General features: G+C 35.0%; 2 protein-coding genes across 2 annotated transcripts in view; one reads left to right on the top strand and one right to left on the bottom strand.

The window, feature by feature from the left end:
* Window positions 1–21,728, top strand: part of CTNNA3 (catenin alpha 3) — a 1,728,069-nt gene that overhangs the window by 598,439 nt on the left and 1,107,902 nt on the right. The gene's annotated exons all lie outside the window — the stretch shown is intronic.
* The window catches only part of LRRTM3 (leucine rich repeat transmembrane neuronal 3), a 186,258-nt gene continuing 165,660 nt past the window's right edge, over window positions 1,131–21,728 (bottom strand). Inside the window, exon 4 of the mRNA XM_061187585.1 lies at window positions 1,131–1,340. Within this exon, the coding sequence (XP_061043568.1) occupies window positions 1,131–1,340 (210 nt within the window). The remainder of the gene's footprint in view (window positions 1,341–21,728) is intronic.

A 21,728-nucleotide genomic window follows, 5' to 3' on the forward strand; every position in this document is an offset into this window, starting at 1 on the left:
AAAGTGAAAATTTTCATATATTTCCTTTGAGATGTTCCTAAAATACAGCCTCACCATTCTAAATGGGAACTTGTCTTAAAACCAGGCACATTTTGCACTGATGGTTATTTTTAGGTAAACCACTTTGGGTTAATTAAGAGAAAAATTGCTACTGTACAATTATTATGCTTTATCCTCCCACCTTGGCCTGAAGTAATGAGAAGTAACAGAGTTTTTCTTTGTCACCGGCAGCTGCACCTTTTAAGTATATCAAACTCTGTTGCTGTGGTTACGGCCTTTGTTTCCAGTGATGTTTTGTCCATGCTTCCCCCCACCCTTAACAATGGGTTACTCAAAAGAATGAAATAATGAGTCATTCATTCAGGAATGCGTTGTTAAAATATCCCTCTTTATCATTACATTTCACTGCTTAGAAACTAGGCTGTAATTCAAGGCAACAGTTAAGTCTGAGAAGTGTTAAAAAATCTTTGATTTTTTTTCATTTATAAGAAAGACCTGTCTATGTAATTGAAGAACTTCTTACAAGTCTCAACAAACCCTTTTTGGTTAATGTATTATTTCTGGACCAAGTAGATAAAATTCTACGCCGTAAGCATGATAAAAATCGTGCATGTTTTGCACAGCACAGAATTTGAGAGTCAAGGTTTCTGGGCACAAAAGCAGTAACAAAACAGTCCCTACAAAACTGAGTAACTCTGAATAACACAAGAAATAATTTTTGTTAATTTAAAATTTTAGAAACTGAAATACGTAAAGTTTGTAAAGTAAAATGTAATTAAATTATGGTACTGTACATACGAGTTGTTTCTATAATTGAAACTTTACAATATGAAAAATACATTAGCTCTGTACAGTTTTTACAGGTAGGTAGGATGAGTTTTGAGAAAAAAAGAATTTTTTTTCAGGGTCATACTCTAAGTCAAAAAAATACTGCACAACTTAGCTAATTATAAAGTGTAGAGTTGAAACAATTCATGTCTTCTTTATTTCATGAATCAATCTTGGATTTTTGTTTATTTTAACAGGGGATTGTTTTCTTTTGTTTTAGAGTCCACAATGAACAAATCTTCCTCATTTTGTCCTTGAGGTTACAAAGTTTGATGGCAACCCTTGGTTACCAATTAGCTCAGTTAAGCCAGCTGCTGTTTATGGTCACTGATTCGGCCGGCTGCTGTGATTGTGCTCAGGTCCAGCTCAGTCTCTAGGTGTGTTTCCATCGTATCTTCCTGTGCGTTCGTTTCAAAGGATTTATGAGAGAGAAGTTCATGATGCACCCCACAGTAACTTATTGTGGGCTGGTCGTATGCCAGAAAAGTTGACACATTCATTGATAAAGGTATCTGGGGAAAAATGACACGAGAAAAGTCAGTTATAAAAAGACAACTTTGGGGGCAAGATTTGGGGAATGTGAAGTGCTGACCTGACTAACTTCCATGGGTACATCTGTGGCTCAAGAGTCCCCCGCTATCTCACTAATGTCCCTCATTCTCATACTAGCACGCAGAATGCAACAGTTCTAAAGCCTGAGATGGAGCTGCTCAACTCTTAACTAGAACCTTCAGGTAAATAGGAACCTAAGCGATTCTGAAAATACTAAAAGTTTTGTTAGAAAAGTCAGAAGAATGCTTTTCCTCAGTGAGGTAAATTTGTGGTTTTAGAACTAAGAAAAATATTATTTGGTTACTTATGGTATTGGAATACAATTGAACAGTGGTTCCCAAACTTTATCATGCATAAAAATCACCTCCCCCTTCTTCAGCTCCAACATCCACTTCCCTGATTTTTTTTTAATTTAGTAAGTCTGAGGTGGGACCTGTAATTTGCATTTCTTATAGTTCCCATATGATAGTGGTGCTGTTAATCCACACACCACACTTTGAGAACCACTGCAGAAGAGAATTGTCTAGGCAAGTCATTCTGGCTCTTCTTACCCAATAACTTCTTCTTTTTTTTCCACATTTTAAAGTGTTTTTACCTATATGATCTGGATACTATAACTTAATATTATTTCAGAAAAGCTATAACATTGTAACATGCTATGAAATAAAGAGTAGGGTTATCTTCATGATGGTCTTTTTTAAAAAGCACCTTTTCTTCACTCCCATAGGTGCTCTTTTGGACAGTAGCAATGATGGTGCCTGACTGTGCCATGATTGCCGAAATAGTCCTGTACTCCTGTGGCTTTGTCACAGCTTGGCCACTGTCAGTAAAGATTGTGGCTACGTATCCCCTGTCAATACCTTCTTAATATTTATTTTGCCATGAGCATTCTTTGAAACATTAATGTCTGTAGCTTGATCCATATATCTAAAAACTAAGGTTTAGAGAACTCCCAGGAAGAAACTCTGGCTTCTATGAAAGTCTAAAAGCAACAAAGGATGACGCTAGTTTGAAGGAATCAGTGATATATATGTGGAAGGGACTCTTGCTAATTGCAGCTTAATGAAAGGAAGCAAGTTCTAAAAATAGGAAAAAGCAAGAGTGACCATTGTGAACAGAAGGGAAACATGTGTGTTACAGACAAAAGGTAGTTTGAAATGTAATCAGATGTCAAAGTCTAGAGATTATTCCCATTTTTTTCAATAAGATTAAAAAAATTGTTCTAAAAAGTAGGCAGTTTTGAGGAAACTTCAGCCTTAATCTCTGTTTAATATCCTAATTATTAATTCATGTTGTTGAATTACCTTGGATAAAAACTTCCACCATTCTTATTTGGTGGTGGATAAAATATATTTCTCTTTGGTCACCTCAGACTAAATTCCTCTGATCTCAGCTAAGATTGGAGCCCAAAGCTAAGAAAAACAGAATGCCTAGATTTTATTCTTTTATTAACTCCTTCTTTACTTTCTTAGTCCTTTTCTCCATACATAAGAATCCTTTTTTCCTCATCTTTCCATCCCTATCCTTCTACCCTTATTTAGTTTTCCTTTAGTAAAAATTAGTTGAGCTGTTATTTCCTTGTTTTCTCTTAAAGTATTCACTTCTTTTGAGATTATAATTTCTTTTTAATGTGACCATTTCAATGTATCAAACGTGTAAGGCTGAGTCCTTGGAGACAGAAATGTAATCCCCTTCATCAAATTACATTCCTGAGAACTCTTCCTATTTATGTGAATTTTTAAAAATTTGAAGCATGCTACCTGATGTGTGAATGAAAGACATCATACACTTTAAAAAAATGGTCAAGGTGATTGAAAGATCATAAAGAAAATAATACGATGCTTCCAAAGATGCTCATTTAAAATAAGGAAGAGCTCCTATTGTTACAGACAAAATAGCTCAGATAACTAAAATACAATATATTATTATGCAAAAGTAATTGTGCAGCATGAATAGATTTGAGTTATAGGATGTTATTGGGTATGTGAGTTTAACGTTAGCCTCTGGGAAATCAATGTTGTGTAATGTGTTATGGGTCATATATCTGTAGGATTTTATATACTTGTTCTTATTTGTCATGGAAACTTATGCTTTATATATGCTATATCATTCCTGGCTTACTTGGAATTAACTCTACTGTGAATAATTCATAATTTTTATGGTGATGATATATGAAAAATAATAAACCATGATACATTTATTCTGTGTGTGTGTGTGTGTGTGTGTACACAATTTCCTGCTTGATTTAGTATCTAGAGGCTGCTGGTATCCAGAGTGCAAGTCCTAATTTGAACTATATCAGTTAGGTAGTTAGCGCTCTTATTTATTAAAAAATCCCACATATTTTCTTTATAGAGTTTCTTATTTGGGGATATGTTTTATTTTAAAACACCTAACCCCTTGGTTATACTTTTTTAATGTCAAGTCATATTTTTCATATTTTAATCTTTCTGAAATTGGGATGGTACTTATAATTAGTGTGGATGTTTAACATGTATTTTCTTCCCTGCAACTGAAAGTGATTCTTAAAGTTGATGATATCTTAATATCAAGAAAATAACATACTAAGTTGTATTCGTAGGTAGAATTTAACAGCTAAACATATCTGAATACAACATCACAGTAGATTTTTCCCAGGTTGACTTAAATGATTTTGAAAATCTGAAAGTTAGCATTAGTTATATTCACGTGTATATTCATAGGAATATACACATGTATTGACATACACATATACACAGTATATAAAGACATACATAAATACACATGTATATAATACACACATATATATAATCTTGTGGCCAGTTACTTATGATTTCAAAATTATTTAAATCTGGTATGGAAAATGCAAATTTTGGTGATATATTAGTTTTGGATAACTATTTCATATTTGTTGTATAAAATATATACATAGATGTATACTATATATATAGAAATATTATTTACACACACACACACGCACACATAGTGGCTGGGTAGTGATGGAGAGGCTATCCACTGGCATTAAGCAAATATCTTGAGGCTCAGATACAATCCATGTAAATCCATTCTTGTCACCCAGTCAGTAAACATAGCAGCCTTTTCTCCTTCCTCACATAATCGTCAGTCATGTGACCTTGTGCCCTGTGTTTTCTTTTCCCTTTCCAGTCTGACCTGGGTATTCTCTATCCATCCTCTCTGTCTGTGCCCCTTTCTGCATTTTTACCTGATTTATATTAATGTGCTGAAGCAGGAGAGGCACACAGCCACGCTCTCCCCTATGGATAGAGTATTCAGCAGGACAGTCCCAGTTTATACTTATTGTCCCATTTTGGAAAATAAATCACTTTAGTCAACCTACCTGAAGATGACCCAAATAAATTATTTTATAAAATGAAAATGAACAGCAAGGGCAGTAGGAGATATAAATCTAATAAGCCTCTGCTTCCCCAGACCTTTTGTTACAGGGCTCTATTTAAAGTGTCCGTAGAGTCTTCTCGTCCTTTCTTTCTGAGAGAACAGTTTCTTTCAGTGAATTTTAACCTGATAAGCTCCTATTTATAATTACTTATGGTTTCCTTCGATACTTTAGGTCAGTATTTTTCAGGTGAGTTAATTATTCTTAAGGCATAACTTATAGCGATCCAAGAATATGAAAACTTAACTCCCCAGAAAGCAATATCATCTAGAGTCTGAACTAAGAAATCATTATATGCTATTCTAATGATGAGAGGTAGAAGCTGACATTATTTAGGAAATTCCCCTCAGGAAAAATTTCTACTCTGCTAAACTAGTTACTGTCTTGACATCAATGATATTTGCCTAAGGAGTAATTTTCCAGTGTCTGTCTCAACATCACATATATGTACCTTTCACATACACAAATTTTGTAATGTTAGATGAATAAAAATAACTCATTATTAAGTCTTTTTTCCCATTCATTTAAAATGTTCGAGCTTGTGACTTTAAGGGGAAAGCATAACTTTTTAAAGTTTCCAATTTGTGATTAAGTAAAAATGGTCATTTTAATCTTATATTCACTGCAAAATAATATGTATATTTGTACACATATATGTGTATATATGAATATGCATGTGTATTGCTCATATTCTAATTAGTTGGTTACAAGCCATTTAAACATCTTTTCTGTAGGATAGCAAGGATTATTTTAAGTACAGTAAGTACTCTGAAGAACAGAAAATTACAGTCCACTTTTGAGAGGGAATAATAAAAAGGTTGTTTTTCCCTCTCTAGACTTGCAAAACATAGGAAATGTTTGCTTGTTAAATGTTATTTCTGAGTAGAGTTTTTCTAAGTATAAATATTTCTATTGATTATCATTGAGGAGAATGCTCATGCTGTTCCCATATATCACGGGGGAAATCTTCTATTTTTAGAAGGCCAATGTTACCTAGCGAGTATTCTACCTCTCTAGGTTGTTGAAAGGATGTTACTTTAGGGTTTTTGTAGCTAACAGGGTTTTGTTTTTCAGTAATCTGTATGTAGTGAAAGAAACAGACTTGCTTCATGAAGGAATTAATTTTTTGAGATGTAGCCTTTATCACTATCAAGACATTTTTCCCCATTTTATGTTGTAATTCAGAGGCCTATTATTTTACATTTGTTTTTCATCTACTAAATTTAATGAATTTTCAGTTGAGTCTATTTCTACCTATTCATATATAAAATAAGAAACAGGCATTATAATATTTTTCCAATTAATAGTATTTCTCTAATTTGTCTCTAAATCTGTCTCAAACTGGGCTCATTATCTCTGGATCCAAACTAAGTTCTTCCCATGGTCCTTTTTCTGTTTTGGGGAGCGCCAAGTTAAGTCAGCTTTGCCAGTCTCCTTCAACACTTCCTTGTCCCTTGTTCCAAATGTCCCATTATTTGTCAGTTACTTTGTTGACATCAATGGCATATATCTTTTACACGCATCCACTTCTCTCATTTCTGTTGCCGTTATCTTGGCTCAAAATATTATTACCTTGTTTACTTTAGTGATTGCATGACTGGCATGTCTAATCAGTAGAGTTAAAAATAAAACTAAATATTTGTAAATTCATTTCTGGAGATTAACTATATTTCTATTTAATTAAATGTAAGCAGCATGTAGAAAATAGTGAATGCTTTTTTCTTTTCTTTTTCTTTTTTATCATGTCTGAATCATTACTCTGTCTTTGTAAAGAAGTGGGATTTGAAATATACTTTATTCTGGGAAATTAGCTTCCTTAAAAACATTATTTCATATGTACATATAGATATATGTGAGTACACACATGTACATATCACACCACTGCTTGTAAATTTCTCAATTTATTTAAAGAAGTGTTTTAATTTTTTCAAAATGCACTTGCTAATGATTTTATTCTTGTTTATCTTGATGCCTCTACTTTCTGTTTCATTTATATAAGGTTATGTAAATTTTCCAGACTAGCCTTTGGTTGTGTTAGAGTATGTGCAACTTTATGTGTATTGGGGATTGGTTAGAAACATTTGTTTCAGTGCTACCAAACATGAGTTTTGTGTATAGGCTGGTAGTTTTACTGATGGTAAAAATAGAAAGTTGTGTCTTTGGTATTACTTGAGTAATATTAAGAAACTTGATGGAAAATATCTTTTCTACTGGCTTGATTCTTAAAAATCATATTACTAATTAATATTTTGTTTTCTAAGTATTGAGGCAGTTGGTAAAATGTAAGTATTATATAAGGAAAAATAGTGTAAGAAATTATCACACTGCAGCTTGGTTCACTGGAAGAGTGTCGAAGTTTGCCTAGATGTTAACCTCTGGTCCTACCTTAATTCTTTAGGATTTCTGCAGTGATTTCTCTTCCTAGCCACCTGAGCGGCTGTGGGCACTTGTTTCATCTCTTGGTCTGCCTGACACCTGCCTGGACACGTCTCTAACATTCACCTCATTATCATCACTGTCATTGATTGAGCATTTACTGTGTGCTAGGTGCCATGCTACATGCTGGACTTAGGGCATCTTATTTAAGCCTCCCCAGGCTGTTGTAAGATAAATATAATTATTCCCATTTTACAGTTGAAAAACTAAGACTTAGATGGTTTAAGTAATTAGTTAAAAATCATTTACCTGGTGAGTTGCAGAAGTGGTTGCCTGACTTCCTAACCAGTATGCTTTATTTCTTATTTATCACTTTATCTAACTCACACTGGCTTTGGAGCCTAGAGAGGTAAACACAGTATAATGTGTCTGATACTATTTAGACACCAATTGTCAACATTGGATCTTATTTCCAGTAGGGTAAACACTATGATTTGCTAAGCTACACTTTAGCTTTCTGATACTGCTTTGCACTTTGGGTCCTCAGGAAAGAAACCTATAGTTGATCAGGGATTCACAATGTGGATGGATGGTGACAGCTCAAAATCAAAGCTCTCTTCTTCTTACTAAGCTCATATTGGCCAAATACAAAGTGTAAGGGGAAGGGTCTAATCTAGAGAACATTCTGGACTGGGATAGGAGCCTTACATATACTCCCAGATAAAATATGTGTAAGATTATTTAGGGAGACCTTTAGGGATTTTAAAACTAGATGTCTGTGTTGACTTGGAAATTGGTAGAAATTTTTCCAATTAAATGATGTTAGTTTTTCTTTTTAACAAGAAGTGTAAAAAGTTAGAAACCTCAGTTAATCTGATTATTTTGTTTTATATTAAATGATACTTGTTTTGATTTCTTTCTGTACATAAAAGAGTTATAGGTAGGTGCTGGAGTACAGGAGGACTGGGGAAGTGGAGAAACAAACATGAATAAGGTATAATTTCTGCTCCCTGACAAAATCATAGACTAGTGAAGGAGATAGACATATAATGCAAGAAAGGAAAGGGAGGCAATGGATGGAGTGAGCTAGTAGACAAGTTGTGTGCTTGTATAAGGATGTGTGTATATATATATGTATATGTAAGGGAGGGTGTGTGTGTATATACATATATATATATATGTATGTATATACACACACACACTTTGCTCTGACTGGCTGATTCTACTTACTATGTCATTTATCCTTTGTGGGTGCAAAACAAACTAGCCATCTTCTTTGTTTGGCAATAGTGTTGTTATTTTCCAGATTTATTGGCAAGAGTCAATATTGCTGAGAAGTGATTTAATATTTACTTTTATAGACTCTCCCACAAAGATACTATATTTTACTTTGAAATTTATTTGTTTGAAGAGCAATCTATCTCTTGGAGCTCTTAAGCATTCTAATGGTTAATTAGTGTGAGTATAATAGACTGTTGGATCATCAATTTTAATTATCTTGATTCTACTAGTAATTTAGTTAAAGAAGCATTTTCAGGAAGTGCTTAATTAAGAGCCTGAATTTATGTTATGCTACCTTTAAACTTATAAAACAAACTAGTTTTTTACGCTTTTAAATTCTTAGATGAAATCAATGCCTTAATACTCAATTTCAGTATTTTCTTAAGATCTAAGTTGCCAACTAAAGTAGCAATTGCTATCTTGAGATAACAAGTATAGGGTAATAAGACAGGAACTCAATATGATTTTGAAAAATTTCAGATGTCTCTAACTTGAGAATAATGTGAAAGAAAACACTATTTGCAGGAGGATAATAATTCTTCTAGTGCCTTTTGTGTGAAAAAAATATTTTTGTGAACTCCTGCAGAGTGATATCACAAAGTGAAAAAAAATTGAGTTCCATTTGAAAGGTAATAGTTCTCCTTGCATTAAAGTGCAATTTAAAATATGTATCTTAAATATTTAAATGACTTTGCCCTTTGTGAGTGTATTTTCTTCTTTACAAACAATTTGTATTTCAGTTTTGCAACAAGAAATAACTAGGGGTTGGCTATATGAATTATTTTCATAAGTTCATGTGCTTGTGTCCACAAAACCAAATAGAAATATTCATTCAATAACTTATTGACTTCAACAAAGACTTGCTGAATGCCTTCGCTGGTCCTGATGCTGGGCTAGTTGCTGGAGATACACCAAGTCCTTGGCCTCAAGCCTTCTGGATGGACCATAAACCCTTCTAACATACACTTATATTAGACCATAACCTTCTTGAGTTCAAAAATCTATGACTAACCACATTTTTCTATGCCTTATGTTGTTTCATGTGGTCCCTTAAACACAGTAAGAACTAAATACGTATTTATTGAATGCATGAATGAATACATGAGTGAATTTAAGTAATAGACTAATGGGTACTTGGCATAGTCTAGGAAGAAATTAAAAATGTTCATCCCTGGATGACTGTGGGAACTATATGACTGAGATAATAAAGTCTTATGAAATCAAGGCCAGATCATCTTGACTCTAGGATAGAGGTAGAGGGCTACAGTGAATTTTCAAAAATCCACACTAATGATGAGGCACATAGCGCTGCATTATAATGTTTGGGAACGTCTTCATTTATTTTATATTAATTACTTAAAAGTTTTTATTATTTTTCTTTAAAATTTTTAATGTATATTTTATCATGTAAAGTATTAGTTTAAATTTGAAATATATAAAACTTTAAAAATCAATATTGAAAATAAAATAATTATTTTTAATTTGGTGATTTTACACCTATAAATTTAAGAATGTTATGTCTGTGCGTTGTCCTTTAATACCTTTTGTACCTGCATTTTTCACACTCTTTAGTGCTCCCTAGACTTGTGGCCCATGATGTCCAAAAGTTTGGTGCACCTGCCAAATTAGTTCTCCCTGTAATGGACTCTGCCCTGGATCATTCTATGTTAACCTGTTTTATTTTTGGTGCCAGTGAAAAATTATATTTATCTTTTACTGAGGCAAAGCAAAATGCCCCAAACTGTTTTCATTTACATGAAAATCTTCTGCACAGCCTGATGCCTGTTAAATTGGCACTATTGCCAGGTAAAGTGATGGGAATCCAAATTGAGAGTGTGGCTCAAAGGCCCCACTAATCTTGATGCTATGTTTCCAAATCTGTTTCTTCATACAACTATGCAATGAGGTATAGTTGCTAATCAGTTTGAAAACAATCTCATTCTTTTTCTTTTTCCTAGAAATTGTGGTTACAGCAGTCCACTTAAGGATCTTATAATGATGATACAGCAGTTGATATTTTTAATCTAGGTTTGTATAAATATGCAAGAATGAAAATTAAACACTGCAAAGCAAACAACATATAACGGTGTTTGTATTGCTACAAGTAACTCTTGAACTCTACCTATTACTGGCAGTGCACTTTAATCTCATAGAGAGGCTCTATATGGGATTTCCCTCATCACTGGCATTATATTTGGTTTTCTGTCATGAATTTTGACATCCTATTTGCTTTCCAACTGGCTTTTTCCTCCTCAACAGCTTACTGTCATTTTGGCATTCTTCATAAAACAGGCTCTGCATTTCTGACATACCTGAGAGCTTGTCTTGCATTGGCAGGACTTTGATATTCCAACTTTCTTAGGGGTTCTTATTCCTGTCTAGGACCTAGAGGGCAGCAGCTCAGGATTACATGAATCCTTGTAGCTGTCTTCTAATTAAATAGGCTTTCAAATGATGCAATAATTAACTGGTTAGCATTTTCTCTTCACTTTATTATTAAATTAATTCAGATTTTGGTTGAGATGTTTCCATACTAAATGAGATGATACTATACATACATCTGCTAAGTTGCATAAAACTCCTGCACTTGGAGATTTAGTTCAAATAACACTTCTTTGATGAAAACTCCTCAGATGAATTTGATTCTGTAAGGATGAGCTTCTGCTATGAATTTCTTTGGAATTTATATACACATAAGTATCAATGCATACTGTTTCTTCCATCCATCCATTCATCTATTATTGAGTACTCTCAGGGTCCTGAGTAAACAAAACCAATTGCCTGGCTTCAAAAGTAAGCAGTTGTAAAACACTACTTTTTTCCTAGATGTACGTGTAGGATATAGTGGAAGTTGTGGGAAATACCTGCCTTTGCTGTGATGCTTTATATAGATAAGACCATGTTTAAGCTGGCCTGGCTGGTTGTATATACATATTGCCATTATTTCATTTATATTAACATTATCTAACTATCTAGACTGTAAATTTGATAGAGAATAAAAATTTCTCAGGGGTTATACAAGCTATGCATTAGTAAAATTTTGAAAGTTCTTGTTAGTGGAGACGCTGGCAGGGAACAAAATTGCTTCTCACAAAGTTTATGTTTGTAATGATGATATCAGATCTTCAGATAAGGATGAGCTAATATGTATATCTAATTTATTATTAATAACTTCTTAGTATAAGTAATTATTAATATAATATCCATTATTCTCTTATTATTTGAAATTTTTATATGACACAAATATTAGGAACTTTAAAAAAGGTAAGTCCTGACAATATAGCTTTTATTATAATGCAGTAAAACACTTCCTGTTGACATTTAAATAAAGATCAACTTCAAATTGTGTTAGCACATATACATTACATGAGTGGTGACTATCATTGGACTGACCGGAAGTAATGTTGGGGATGGGGAGTATCTAGCTCTTCTCAGTGTTTTACTTGTGTTGTCTCACTTAATTTTACTGTCCTTTTTGTTTTTTTTTGCACAGTTATACCTAGCCTTTACAAACTGTCATTTTCTAGCATTGATTTTCTGTTACTTTACTTCATAGGATATAGTATGTCTGACTTCAGTTTCTTAGTAATAATGAACAAGTTAATGATGGTTGAATCTTTGATCAGTGTTATGTGCTCAGCCACATATATATGCAGATGATATTTTTTCAACCATGGCTCTGATCAGACTAATTAAAAATAAGCTACATAAAGAGAAAATGTGAGGTGTTATTTCTTAATGGTTCACTTTGTTTCATTAACAATATAATGATTTGGTTTCAGCTCAAGGTTCAAAGTAGATATCAAATGCAATTAAAAAATCAAAATGTTTTAGGCCATATTTGGGCAGTAAAACTCAAGCCTGAGGTTGCATAACAGTCTTCACTATCATCAGTATACCCTACTGAGAGAACATGCTTTAGCTTCTTTTATCACAGCTGGACATTCAGGGATATAGAAGGCACAGATATAAAATAACATGAGGGAGTTTTATGTAAGAGTTTTTATTATTGGTTTCTTATTGTTAGGTTGTATTATTTATACTGCTAGTCAATAATCTGAATAAGATCAGTGATGAAGAAAAGGATGAATCTTTATATATAGATATATACTTCAGATAGATTCTCTATAGCTTCTCTGTGAAAAAGTTTAGTCTTATATCATTATGAATAGTATTAACAATTCACCGTTTTTCATTCTATTATTTAAGTATCTATTATCAAAGTATTGTAGTATCTATAATATAATCAAACTGTCAAGATTCAAAAAGAAGAACTAATCATAAATTTTGCAGAAATATATGATTAGGGAAACCTAATGTAAATGTTAGGAAATCTAATCTAGGGGGTCAAAATGATCTTTGTTTTCTCATGGCTACTAAGGAAGATGTCACTTGAATGAACCTTAGAGTAGAATTATAAATTAATTTTTAAATTAATATACTCTTAATATCTGGTTCTCTCCCCTCAAATTTAATTTTAAAATCTATTAATAGGGTTCTGATATTATATGAGATAATGAGCATATTTTATATAATATATAAGTATAATATATAATATATGTAATTTATAATATATGTAGGCATATTATGTATAAAAGCATATTTTATGTTTATATAAATATATATATAAATGTTTCTTCTGAGATATATATAGATATATAGATATAGATAGATAGATAGATAGATAGATAGATAGATAGATAGATAGATACACCGTAGTCCCCCCTTGTCCACAGGGGATTCTAAGACCCCCATTGGATGCCTGAAACCATGGATGGTACTGAATCCTATATATATTGTTTTTTCCTATATGTACATACATAGATAAAGTTTAATTTATAAACCAGGCACAGTAAGAGGCTATCCGAATTGCCAGCATCACTACTCTTGTGCTTTGGGGCCGTTATTAAGTAAAATAAATGTTACTTGAACACAAGCACGGCGATACTTGTAAAGCTGATCTGTTAATGGAGATGGCTGCTAAGAGACTAATGGGCGGGTAGCATATGCAGTGTGGATACATTGGACTAACAGGTGATTCACATTTCTGGTGGTACTGAGCTGGAGGGCAAGCGATTTTATCACTCTACTCAGAATGGCACCCAAATTAAACTTATGAATTGCTTATTTTTAGAATTCTCCATTTAATATTTTCGGGCCATGATTGACCACAGGTAACTGAAACCACAGAAAGCGAAACCAAGGGTAGATAAAGAGGGAGTTCTTTGTGTGTGTATATAAAACGTGGTAATGGTTAGTGACTTTTCCCTAATAGGAGAATCTTTGGTATTTTCTTCCTATTACCCTTCCTCACTTGTATTTGTGGAATTTTCACACCATGCACAGAATTGTGCCAAACATTTGAGGATAATTCAAGGAGCCATAGAAATGAGAATAGATTGCTTACCATCTCTGGGCTTCTATCATCATTTAGAATATGTGAATAAAAAGCTAAGAAAATAATAGGTAAATTGTACTAGTTGTGAGTATAGACGGAAAGGGAGAGGGCTTTCCGCATATGACATTTCATGCTTGTTTATAAGGAAACACTAGAGCCCAGAGATTCCACCCACTCCCTGAGAAATTTTGTCAAAACAAGGTAACTCTTCTTTGAACTGGCATTGTCCTTGGAAAATGATTATATTCCAACCAAATTTACCAAGTCCCTCTCTCATTCTAATAGAGAACTGATTAGGTTTTCTTACTTTTTATTTTAATTCATCTCTCATGTGCTTTTTTATTTGCTTCAGTTGCTTACATTTTAATAAAATATTTATGGCTTTTATAAGTAAATCAAACTCTCAAAAGAATGTAATGGGAATCATCCTAAGTGCCTTTGGGGAGAACTAAGGTATTTTGAATGGCTTATTTGTTTATTTTTAATGATTTTATAATTTTTTATTACAGGACATAAAATTGAGACACACAGAAGTGACAGGGTAGAACAAAAGCTGTGCATTTCCTTAATGTACTAAGTTCTTATTGTTGAGCTGTAATCACTATCCTAGTATCTGAATAATGCAGGTTTTCTTAGCTTCTTCTGAAGGAGAATTTAAAAATACAAATTAAGAACAGAAAAATTCTAGAAAGTAAGAACATTTCACATATAATTCAAATGTAGTCAAAATTCCAAGAACATTGTTGAAATGTTGTGTTGAGGTAGACAATGAAAAGTAATACAATGGGATGAGGTCATTCTGTCTGAGGGATGGGAATGGCAGGAAAAATAAGACTATAGTTTTAGCACTGAGACAGCATTTCCTAGATGGTAGCCCCATGAAAGAACATTGAAAAATTTATTGGGTCTGTTTGCTAACCATTTTATGATTGCTTATTTCTCACAGTGTGTTGACTGTAAAGACAGCTTTGTGGCTTATATTCATGTCATGGTATTGAGGCTACCTCTTAGACCCTTTCTTTTTACTTGAGAACATTAGCAGTATGGTTTTGAAGAAAGGAAGAATCTTTCTCTAATATTGTAAATTATATAGTTCCTGTGGGTATTTAAAGGGATTCAGAGTTCAAGAAGTTTAATAATGCAGAAGTCTTTATACCAGAATGCTTAGTGGCCCCCTGATCACACTCGCCCCTCTTGATCCTTTGGTGCACACCTGCTTTATTGTCAGAACACACAGGTGGCTTCTGTCAGGATGCATGACTATAGCAGAAATGCCTGCCTGATTCAGCATTCCAGTTAAATTCCTACTTACAAGCATTTAATTAATATAGGGGGTAGATGGCTCCTAGTCACCAAAATCTGGTCAGTCTCTTGACTCAATAATATTGTGGTCCGTACCGTGGACTACCCAGGTTAGAGGGTGTGTCTACCAGTTCCAGGGCTGATGTCTCATCTGTAAGGTCTCTTTCAACATTCAAATTCGGAAATTTTCTCCTCTATGCTGATCCGAAATTGATATTTTATATTTTAAAAAAGCATGTGTTTTGGAGAGGAAAGGCCTTTCCTGGAAATAATATATTCCTACCTCATTCCTTCAGGGATTTCTTCTCTGGGCCAACTGAGCTATTCATAGACTTAGTGCGTCCTTAAGAGGCCTGTGGAGTAATAGAGAATTGGGAGGAAAGAAAATGATTCTCAACTTCATGGTGCAGTAAATGCATTTCTAGAGACTGGGGCCTTGAGTGTAGCCATTTTCAAAATCTGCTTGGGGATTCAGGGTTTTAAACTTATGCCACGCATGATATTGATTAAGCATTTTCTGCCTCACCCATTAGCTCTCCCTTCTGCCCAGTCCTGTAATGAAATCACTCTTTGTGCCGTGGAAATCACCGAGGCAATAAATCCAACACTTATGACTTCAGTGCATTATTGAGAAGAGAGCGCAGATGGGCTATAGGGAGCAAGCAGTTGTTCACACCAACTAATATCTTTGATAATTAATAACTGTAACAGGGGAAATGAACAGCAAATGGAGTAGCTGATCTAATTTTTAACTAAACTATAGCATGAAAAATCTCTGGTTTGTAATTTAAAAAAATTCTCTCTATAGCACTGAAGAAAACCTTTTGATTCTTGAGCGCTGACTGCAATCTCAATGACACTGTAATGGGTAAAGGCTTAACCTACTCCATGTCATTTGCAATCACTTTGGGTCTAGCTTAAACTTCTACCCAAGGTGGTATAAATATTCTATTTATTGACTACCAACTAGGTTTCAGGAACTGTGCTAGGCACTGGTAATTCAAAGATAATTGAAGCATTGTTTCTGTTTCCAAGGAGCTTCCAGTCTCTAAGAGGCCTCCATGTATATAAACATAAAAATGAGTAAGCTCAGCCTTTAATAGGGTTATTTACTGGCTTCAGAGAAGGGCATAATCAGCTCTGCTAGGCTGAGATCAGGAAAGGCCATAGAGAGAAGACTTCTGAGCTGAGCCTTGAAGAAAGAATAGGAACTCTTTTAAGAGAAAAGCAGAAAGACCATTCCAGGCAGAGGCACAGAGGCATGAGACAACATGGTGGTCCATGGGACTGGAACAACTCAAAATTGCAGTACCAAAGGATGCATATGGAGGAGCAGCAATAGGTATACATGCAGGTTATGAGAATACAGTGAAATGGTAGGTGAGAGATGATGAGGGCCTGAGGTCAGGAACCAGGCTCTCCCAATAAGGAGAGGAAAAAAGGGTCAATCTCCATCACTTACTAGGTGGGTAACCTTGGGCAAGTTAATTAACCTTTCTGAGCCACAATATTGGTGTTTGTTAAATGGTTATAATAATCCCTACCTTATAGTTTTGTTGTTAGCCCTGGAGATAATACATGTGTGTTCCCTGGAAGAGTAAGTTCTCAGTAAGTAAAATGGATGATGATAATATTATTCCTGATTGACTGAAACACTCCATCATGTCCTCTGTTCTTTTTCTACATAGTTCACTGCTTGTCACTCGCATATGACTGTTCAATATGTAGCTGAAATGAGCTTAGAGAATTAAGCTTTTTTTAAATGCTTCTGCCAAGTCATTTTTTCAATAATTATTACCATTGCCACATTAATCTATATTTGAGATGCAATCAAATTGAAGTGCTCAAAAATTTATAACTTCTGTCTATCAGAACACGAAGGAGAGAGAAACATTTGGACATTATTAGAATTGTTGGCTTATTAGTGGAAATGTCATAATTAACTAAGTAAAAAGGACTGAGAATTCTAATTCTAGTATGGGATACTGATTTACTGTTTAGCTTTAGGCACATCACTTCACCTTTTCAGTGCATATCTGTAAAATGAGATAGATGATGCCTACTGATTAAATACCAATGAGCAGCCTTAAGCATAAGAATGATAAATAATAAAATAATAACTTTCCCCTCTGAGGATAAAAAAAAATTGTGTCAGCAGATCTATTCTTATGTTGGGACTTAATAAAACACTGTAAGTGGGAATTGTATACATACTCCAGATTTTTTTTTATTAACAGCGGTTTCATCATATGTATTCCTGACTTCCACAATTTTGTTCCATACTTCAGTAGTTTTGTTTTAAATTATAAAAAGCAAAATCTCTGTGAAAGGTAGAAATTAATCTGCTGATGCTTTCCTTTCCACCCCCTTGTAGAATCTCTAAGGTAAGTGGAAAAATACAGTTTCAAAACCTAATACAGCAGAAAATGTCTCCAACCTTTTGTCTCCAGCAAAACAATCCACTAGTGTATGTAACAGGATGCTTTTTTTTTGTCTTGAGAGAGGGGACACTTTATAAAGAAATGCAAGCATTTGAGGTTGTCACTCATCCTGGTTTCCTCTTGGAATTTCTTCCCTGCCTCTCTGGATCCTGCTGGTTAAATTCTACCTACTGTATGAAGACTTCGGAAAAAACAAAACCCCAAAGCTTCTGTAACCATTCTTTTCTGAACTGTTGCAATTTTTACTCCTCCCCTGGTACTTCATACATGCTGCTGTGTGTTAGTGACTATCCTATTATGAGTTACGTCTTATCTTCCAGTTATATCACAGACACTTGAGAGCAACTACTTTGCTTTCTCTGTTGTCTCGCCTGGTCCTGAGGAGAAATTTGTAGATTTATTGGCTTCTTCAGGACTTCCCAAACGTAGATATACAAGTTTTATCTGAGATTGCACTTCTCCCAGATCTCAGATTTAGACCCTATTGTGTCACTGTGTCCTTCTGTATCTGTGGCAGAAAGAAGGCAGTAAGCTGGGCCATGAACACTGGTATTTGTGTTTATGATGGTTCCTTCAATTCCTAGGATTCTTACCCTTGTTCTATAAAGCTTATACAAGTGCTCATAAATCAACCTCGCATATATCCCAACACAAAAGCTATGGCCAAGAGAGCATGACACAGACCAAACTGGGAATGCAAATCTTGTCTCTAAAATTTATAAATATGGATTATTCCTTGTCCTCCTGAACAGTATGAATTATTGGTGACATAAATTCATGGTGTAGGTTCTAGCTGAAGAGGATTAAGAGTGTCTTAGAAATTGTATCCCAATTTCAGAAAAATCTTAATGGGAGCCAGATTATACCAGTGTTCTAAGTCACATAATCAAATAAAGTGCTCTACTGCATTGTGTTGGCATTTTTTGCCTCTCTCTGCTTTTGCACTCTCATAATTCTATTTGGCCTGATGGCTTCACCCTGAATTTTAAGGATTTGATGTTAAGAAGACATCAGAAAAAAATTATAAACCACAGTAATTGCTTTGACTCTGTTTTCCTAAATAATTTAAGGGGAGTAACATTTTGTTGGTATCTCCCTCAGTCACTTCCCTGCTGATCATTTCCTTCTTCACCTTCTTAGAGACACAAATGCATACGTACAAGGTTTATGGCAATCATGCTTTAGGGCTTTCTACATTGTATATTGGCCGGTTAGTAGGCACTGTATCTATAGAATCTTGGAAGTACACATGAATCTTGCCAGGATTTGGAGTTTCACTGGAGGAAGGTCACTCTTCATGCCCATTTTAGGGTGTTAGCTGATCTAAGTGAAAAGTCTAAAAACGTGTGTGTGTGTGTGTGTGTGTGTGTTTTTTAATATGGGGCTTTCAGGATACTGTTGTACGTGGTTGTTACCCCAAGGGAAAGCCCTTAAACTGACCTAAGTTTGCATAACTTGGATAGACTCAGTCAGACTGTGATTGTGGTCTATGACCTAGTATGTGTACTACCAGCCCACAATTATCCAAGCTAACAGATAAGCCTGAAATGGAACTTTCTAAGCTCTTGGTGGGTTTTATATTAAGAGTCACTCCTGTTCTCTTTTTCCTCCCTCCCTTCATTCCTCCCTTTTCTTCTTCTCTATTGATTTATTCCTTCATTCATTCAATAAATGATCATTGAACACGTATTACGTGCCAGCTACAGCTTTAGGTGTTAGTGGGATGAGTAAATAAATAGAAACAGATTATAGTAAGGGGACACACATTTAACAAATAGTCACACAAATATATTGTTATACATTTTGATGTTGGTCATGGAGGAAAACTATAGGCAAGTCATCTTTCAGGGAGGAACATCATGGAAGGTTTCCCTGAGAAAGTTTTATGTGAGCTGAGTGAAGGCAGGAGGAAGCATGCTTCAGGCCAACGTAACACTGTGCAAGGGATCGAGGCAGGCACAGGAAGGGGAGTCCAGAATGGCTGGACTAGAAATTACAGGATGAGACTGTGGTGGGAAGAAGGCCCATTTGAGATGGGTCCAGGAGGCCATTAGGGGCACATCATTAGGTGCTTGTAGGCCATTTTATGATACTTTGAGGGATCTTTAAACGGCTTGTTTGTTATCATAAAGCAGTTGAAGGCCAATGAAGAATTTTAAGTGGGAAAGTGACATGAACTGATTTGTATTTACAAAAAGACAATTCTGAAGAAGAAAGAGAGCTAAAGTGGAGAGTAAATATCTGTAAAGCTGTTAGGAGGCTACTGAAGTATCCATTAGAGAAGTGAGAAGGCATTGTGGATGAGACTGGCGGCCAGGAGGTAGAGGAGTTGCGTCAAGTTTCTAGAGAATTTCTGTAGAGGGACAGGATTTGGTGATGGGATTCGGAATGGGAGCGAGTGAGAACGTCTCAAGAATATTTAAGTTTCTGGATGCACAAGTGTCCTGATGTGTGCAAGGTATCCTGTGAACAGGATACATTGCAAGGGTGATGGGTTCACAGTTGCTTTGGCCGTGAGACTTAATAAAGATGTGGAGGTTTTGACATAACTTAATGGAGATGTTGGGGAGGGGTTTTGAGCAGTTCTGGAGCTCAGAAGAGAGGTCTAGGCTGGAGTCATTAACATGGCAATCAGTGGCTATATTAACTGATTTTGTTAATTTCAATAGGGTGTTTTTCCAAAGGTAAATGAGGCATTCCTTTTTAAACATTTTTCTAGTTTATGTTGTAGCGTTAGGTTGTGTTTCCTTAACCAAAATTTACAAGTCCAGTTTCCTATACTATGTTTGGATACCTGGAATTTCACTCCATCTATATTATCGATGTTATTATTATTACTACTGCTACTATTATTATCACCATGTTGTACATTACACCCAATTATGAAACATGCTATTTATATTTAACTTTTGAAGAAATACCCTTGGATTTTTAAAATCAGACTTTATGTCCTCAAATGAATCTGACTGACTTTAGAAAATAAGGGCTGGGCTTCCCTGGTGGCGCAGTGGTTGAGAATCTGCCTGCCAATGCAGAGGACACGGGTTCGAGCCCTGGTCTGGGAAGATCCCACATGCCGCGGAGCAACTAGGCCCGTGAGCCACAATTACTGAGCCTGCGCGTCTGGAGCCTGTGCTCCGCAACAAGAGAGGCCACAATAGCGAGAGGCCCGTGCACTGCGATGAAAAGTGGCCCCCACTTGCCACAACTAGCGAAAGCCTCGCACAGAAACGAAGACCCAACACAGCCATAAATAAATTAATTAATTAATTAAAAAAAAGAAGAATAAGGGCTTTCCATCCTGGTGGGGTCCTGGAAATGAGTTTTTGGAGATATGGCTATGTGTTGGTCTTCGTACATGTGGCTCTGTAATTGTGAATTGTGATGCAAGTGTACTTTTCTCAGCTCCCCTGCACTAACCAGCAAAGTGACCTTGAGCAAGTCACCAGCAGCTCAACATGACCTCCAAGATTCATTTTGGCCTTAAGATTCTATGAAAAATTAGCATTAATCCTAAGAAAATGGGATAAGGATGGAGAAAGCACTTATTTTAAATACTGGAGAAGTTTTAGATCCCTGGAGGAATTAAATCTTCTGAAATTATTCAAGATATAGTAAATGGGGGTTATAAGTTTTTTTCCCCCTATCTTTCTACACATACTGAAAGACAGTTAAATTGCTGCTAAAAATGTGAAATGGAGGTGAGCAACATTTCCAGAGGCAGTAAGTAGTGCTGCATTTTACTGGTAAATTTTATCATTCTTTAAAAAAAATGAGAGAGAGGTTTATATAAAAGCGAGGAAAAAGGAAATTGCATGTGCAGATGAAAAATACCATCTGTGCTTCTGGATCCGTTCCATGCTCCACACCTTCGGTGAAAGAAACTGTTGATTGAAAGCTCAGATTTTGCTGGCTAGTTGTAAAAGCTTCCTGTGTTGCAAATCAAGCATTTTAAAAATAGATGGCTTTGAATTTGTGCGTTAATTTTTGGCCCCATTTGCTCAGGCCTCCTAACTCAGGAAGTATGCTTTTAGTAAACCCACAATTCAACTCATATTCAACTCAATTAATAGTAATGAGCACTTACAAGGAGCCAGCAACCTATCAGTTTCTCTGTTTTAACTCAAATTTCCCAGTATTTGTAATAGCTCCCTTT

The sequence above is a fragment of the Eubalaena glacialis genome, chromosome 1 (genome assembly GCF_028564815.1).
Source record: "Eubalaena glacialis isolate mEubGla1 chromosome 1, mEubGla1.1.hap2.+ XY, whole genome shotgun sequence".
NCBI classification, from domain to species: domain Eukaryota; kingdom Metazoa; phylum Chordata; class Mammalia; order Artiodactyla; family Balaenidae; genus Eubalaena; species Eubalaena glacialis.